The 5,564-nt window shown below is 45.0% G+C and overlaps 1 protein-coding gene across 1 annotated transcript; it reads left to right on the top strand.

The window, feature by feature from the left end:
* Positions 1-2,369: 2,369 nt before the first annotated feature.
* LOC142656533 (E3 ubiquitin/ISG15 ligase TRIM25-like) lies at positions 2,370-3,731 on the top strand. Its single transcript, XM_075831464.1, has one exon. The coding sequence runs from the start codon at positions 2,370-2,372 to the stop codon at positions 3,729-3,731; it is 1,362 nt and encodes a 453-aa protein (XP_075687579.1).
* Positions 3,732-5,564: the final 1,833 nt, after the last annotated feature.

Here is a 5,564-nt window from a genome sequence, read left to right on the forward strand (position 1 = left end):
CTACCTGTTTCTGCTCTCGCTGCCTCGCGGCCCCATCCTGATGGCATGGTTGGGGGTTACGGAAACAGCCCAGGGCCCATGGTACACTTAATCCACCACTGGCTCTGATAGGTCGGTGTTTGCAGTGGACGTGTGGGAAGACGTGATATAATGTTACTGCGATGTATTACAGCCTCCTGGACAAAGAGAAAGCAGGAAAATTCCTGAAGGTCATAAACTAATAAGGAAATGTGTGAGCAGTAAAATATCTGGAAATAACATCACCGTTAAATATTATACAGACCAAACGCATTCCTACTGCTGCACGGAGGGCGGGGGGTGTACGAAATCATGCCCGACACTAAAGAATGTATGTGGTGGTGACACTAGAGGCTCCTGGGACCCAATGCTAAATCCGAAACAGGGCCCCGGCCGACCAGGTGCCATTTATAATACTGGTGTCTTCTTAGGCTTCATGACCAGTTCAGTCTTTTCCTTCAGGATAGCACCCTGAACCCATTCATTTCAATGGGCCCATGCACACTTCAGTTATTTAAATGGATCCGTTGTTCCGTTCCATCAAAAGTAGAGCATGTCCTACTTTGGTCAGTGATTCAGTGACCGTGTGGCCCATAGAAGTCAATGGGTCAGTCAAAAAAACGGGTGGCACACGGAAGGCATCCGTGTGCTGTCCATTTTTGGCGGATCAGTTGCCATAGCAATGGCTGGGTGAGCCAAAGTTCACAGACTCACAGACTACAGTACACATTCATTCCTGAAGATGGATGTGGAGAGACTCATAGCATTGGTGCATGATCAGCCAGAACTGTGGGATACGCGGGCAGAACGCTACCACGACCGCTATAAGGCTATGTTCACACAAAGTTTTTTGCAGGCGGAAATTCTGCCTCAAACTTCCGTTTGAAAGTTTGAGATAGATTTTCCTCTCCCTGCACGCCGATTTTCGCTGCGTTTTTCGCCTGCGGCCATTGAGCTCCGCGGGCATAAAACACAGCGAAATAAGCTTTCTCTGCCTCCCATTGATGTCAATGGGAGGTCAGAGGCGGAAATGCCCGAAGATAGGGCATGTCCCTTCTTTCTCCTGCGAGACGGTTTTACCGCTCACGGAAAAAAGGACGCCTCCGCCTCCCATTGAAATCAATGGAAGGCATTTTCGGGCCGTTTTTGACGAGTTTTGCGGCACGGTTTCCGCATAAAAAAACTCAGTGTGAACATAGCCTAAAACGGACGCCGCGTGGGAGGAACTTGCAAAGGAGCTTTTGATGCACAGATGGCAGCAACTAGTGCCCAGCGTCACAAAATAAGTAAGTAAATGTACACATTTCACTCCAAAACTCCATAAAAACCAAAGCAAGCCAAGCAGAGTAATCTCAAACTGTTCTCTATGCTCGGAAAGCTACAGAAAACAGCACCAAAAACTTCTTGTAATCTTTCTATGGGTGTTTCCTGGGACATGTGACAAGTTCAAATGAAGTTTACCTTCCGTTTTTTAAACGGAAAAACAGAAGCCGAACGGAAGCACAACGTCAGTGTAAAACGGAAACACGGAACGGAAACGGAGTGCACACGGAAACAAAAACGGACACACGGATCCGTCAAAAACGGCCGATAAAACGGTGATGGAAGTGCGCATGAGGCCTACTGTATGAGGCATTGGGGGCGAGGTACGACTGATATGTCTGAAACCCCTATAGCTCTGCCCCTGTAATGCAGTGATTTTCCTATAGGGAACTCTCACTCTATATGTTCTGCTTACATTTTTCAATATCATGAGCTCCTGAAGAATAAGCAGAAATTTCTCACCTATCTCACGCTCATTGAGATAGACAAAAGATAGATAGATAGATAGATAGATAGATAGATAGATAGATAGATAGATCTTTTCGGCAGTATTTAGACTGCATCCCCTTCTCCTGCATCACTTGAGAGCAGCAGCACCATACATGAGGTAAGCAGTTGTTCAGTGATGTCATCATGTAGATGGAGGTTACTCACGAGGGACCTGAATGCTTTATTTGAGTACTATGTTTATCTCCATCACATGGTTACATCACTAGTGGTTACATCACTAGTGGTTGGGTGCTGGACCTCCATGTAGATTTTGCACCAGGGATGAGGAGCTTCAAGCTATGTGACTGTGTAATAATGTTGGGAGTACAGTAATAAATCTGCATCTATAGTACTACAATGTGGACTTTGTTCTCCACGTGACTCACTAGATGTTAAACTCGTAGACATAAAGTCTAGTTGTCATAACAATCCTTCTATTACCTGCTCAGGACGTACAGCAGCTGCATCCACTGCCGGAGCACTGCACATTGTGAGGACTTCTTCTGCAAACGTGATTTTCTACCTTCTTGAAGTTTAAGATGGAGACACCTGAAACTGGAAAAAAAGATGAGACAATCGCGGTCCACTGCAGCTACTGTATCCAGTCATCAGCGCCCGCCATTAAAACATGTCTACACTGTGAAGCTTCTCTGTGTGATGAACATATAAAGGTCCACAGTAAGTCTACGGAGCACATCTTGGTGGAACCCACCACTTCCATGAAAGTCATGAATTGTTCCATCCACGACAAGGTCATCGAGTTCTGCTGTTCTATCGATGGTGCCTGTATCTGTGTGTCCTGTTGTATCATCGGAGAACATCGAGGTCACAAAGTGGACTCACTTAAGGATGCCTTCGAGAAGAGAAAGGCCAGCTTTAAAGGTGCCTTAGACAACTTGGCTTTGGAGAGTGAAGACAATGAGAAAAAACTGGAGAGATTGCTAAAGAAACGCGACAACATGCAAGGGGCAGCTCTGGGAGTCACGGAAAGAGTTTCTGCCCTTTTTCGAGACATGAGTGAACAGCTGGAGGCTCTTCGGGCTAGGGCCATGAGTGAGGTGTCCAGGCAAGAGCAACAAGTTATGTTTCGGGTCAATGGCTTAATAGAACAACTGGAGAAGAAGAAGGACGAGCTCTCTTTAAAAAAGAACCACCTCGAGGAGCTGCGCAATGTGACCAACCCATTAACTGTGCTGAGGGGAAGTTCTCATGACGAAGTCAAACGTAGGGGCTCTCGAAAAGCCAGCGAAGGCGACGCGGATATCCATGTATCTACCAGTGTTGACGAGGCTCCCATCTCCCTCATCTTACACATAGGGCTCTTAAACTTTGCCGAGAGCCTGCTGGAACTCAAGGCCATAAGACAATTTGCAGATATGAAGAAGACAGACATCACGCTGGATGTGAAGACCGCTCAAAATAAAATAGTCATATCCAGCGATCTGAAATCCGCTTCTCACTCCTCAACATCTCAGAAGTATCTGGAAACACCTGAGAGGTTTAAGTCATGTCAAGTCCTAAGCACCAATGAATTTACATCTGGGCAGCATTACTGGGAAGTGGACGTGAGTGACGCCAAGCGGTGGATTGTTGGGGTGGCCTTCAAGAGCATTGAGAGGAAGATCGCTGGTAACGCGTCATTTATTGGATACAACAACAAGTCATGGACTTTATTTTTCCAAAAATTTCTTGGAGCCTCTCACAACAATATACAGAACACAGTGGTCTCCGATTCCCCAGTGCAAGGAGTCGGGATTTACCTAGACTATGATGCTGGGTACCTGTCCTTCTATCAGCTCAACCCGACCAGACACTTGCACACCTTCACCGCAACCTTCTACGAGCCTCTTCTTGCCGCTTTCTACATATTTGACAATAGCTGCGTTAAAATTAGGAGTTAGAAGGAACATCTTGGATCATGACAATCTGTCAACTGGAGCTTTTTGGACACTTGATCCTTTGAAGGATCCTTTCACTTCACATCCATTACATTTTCAAAAACATCTGCAAGGTTTCTGGGCCAACGTCAGCACTGAGAACTATGGTCTAAGTATTTACAACTATATTTTATACAACTTGTTTTATGATATAATTCATCCTTATCTATTGGACTTCTACACAGGGAACATTCCACGCCTTTTATGAGTATTTTTTAGACTATCCACAACTCTAATGAGACTGTTTTACAATGTTTGTATATATACTTGGGAATGTAACTCACTAAACCTGTCACACTAGTTTTAGTGGTTATTTATATAACCGATTTGGGAGGTACTGGTCTGTAACTCAAAAACAGGGTCAAGGTCTGAAGGGGTCCCTGGGCTCAACACTGAATGGGAACCCCTTTTTTTTTTGAGGGAGTGAAGTCAGAATATCTACATATGATATGTAAAAATGATACAGCTACATAAAGTGAGCCAGTAATATTACAATGCAGTGTCCAATTAATACCACCCCAAGGCCCAAATAATTATGCCATATAGTGCCCCATTAACACCAGCATAACCTCAATAACTGTTATACAGTGCTCTGATGATGCTGGTCCTAGTTCTGAAGTCAAGCAAAAAAGACTCGATAGTCGGGGACCCTGAGGTTGGAGGAGACATTGGGGCATTTGCCCCTTTTGCCCTCCCTATAATACAGCCCTGCTCTCCAATAAAGCCGCACATTTTACCACTTTTTTTCAATGCAGCCAGTAATTTTTCAGCTTTAGCATGGGGTGTGGATAATGTTACTTTTTGTCTTATAGGTTCACTGTGGCTGGCTCAATGACTGTCACTAGTATGAGAGCACTATGGCATGCTATTTTATGGGGGCACTGTGGGGCATGGCAAAAATACTCTTGCAGAGATTTGTAGGGCATGCAGAGTGCTCAGATACACCGACGCATAGAAAGACAACACAAGTCTCTGATACAAGCAGAATATGGTGGAAGTCCTTGTGGGTTCTCGGGTGTCCATCCGAAGTGGCTCCGTTCAGCCCCACAGTCCTTCCCTATGAGCAGGTCTCCAACAAGGGACTGGAAGTGGGGGAAGGGCCCCTATACCAGAAAGGGAGTATGGGTTAGTTCCCCCTCGCTTTATGCCTATGTCTGTAGAATGGATCCAGGTGATTGATCAGATGAGGTTCGTAAACAAAACAAATCAAATAAATCAACCCATAGTAAAAATGGAACAAAATGCTAAATGTTAGATTTACAAACACAAGAATGTAATGATTGTAGTGTGATGACATTGTATATGATTTCCATGATTTATCAGTGTATAATATACGGCCGCATGGCGACCACTGACCCGCGTCGTCTCGCTTCTTCTCACTCTCTGTGTAAGTCATGTACACCACCGTATTCTGAAGAGGTAATTAATACATCACTGCAAAACACAACCCGATCCCTGAGGCTACTCTGCTCATGACAACTCTCCCTGCCCTCTGCTATGGCAGTTCAGTGTTATCATAGGGATGTTGTGCACATCCAAAGCACCTTAGTAAGAGGGAAAGGAAAGGGAAAATTCTCATACTGTCAGAGAGAACTGAAAAAGGAGAGTAAACATTGAAAAACTCACCCTTTTTATTGGACATGAAGTAGCAGCCTGATTATTGTCATGGTCAGCCATATTAACGCTTATGCGACGTTGACTGGAGAAGAGACAAGCAAACCAAGACAGTTCTAGCATAGGAGCAAACGTTTACCCAGAATGCTATGCCAGGTCTCAAATACACCACACGACGACCAC

Source organism: Rhinoderma darwinii, chromosome 6, assembly GCF_050947455.1.
Source record: "Rhinoderma darwinii isolate aRhiDar2 chromosome 6, aRhiDar2.hap1, whole genome shotgun sequence".
Taxonomy (NCBI): Eukaryota; Metazoa; Chordata; class Amphibia; order Anura; family Rhinodermatidae; genus Rhinoderma; species Rhinoderma darwinii.

Bases quoted from the DNA above. Each gene is read 5' to 3' on its own strand.
- LOC142656533 (XM_075831464.1), top strand. From the start codon at position 2,370: ATGGAGACACCTGAAACTGGAAAAAAAGATGAGACAATCGCGGTCCAC.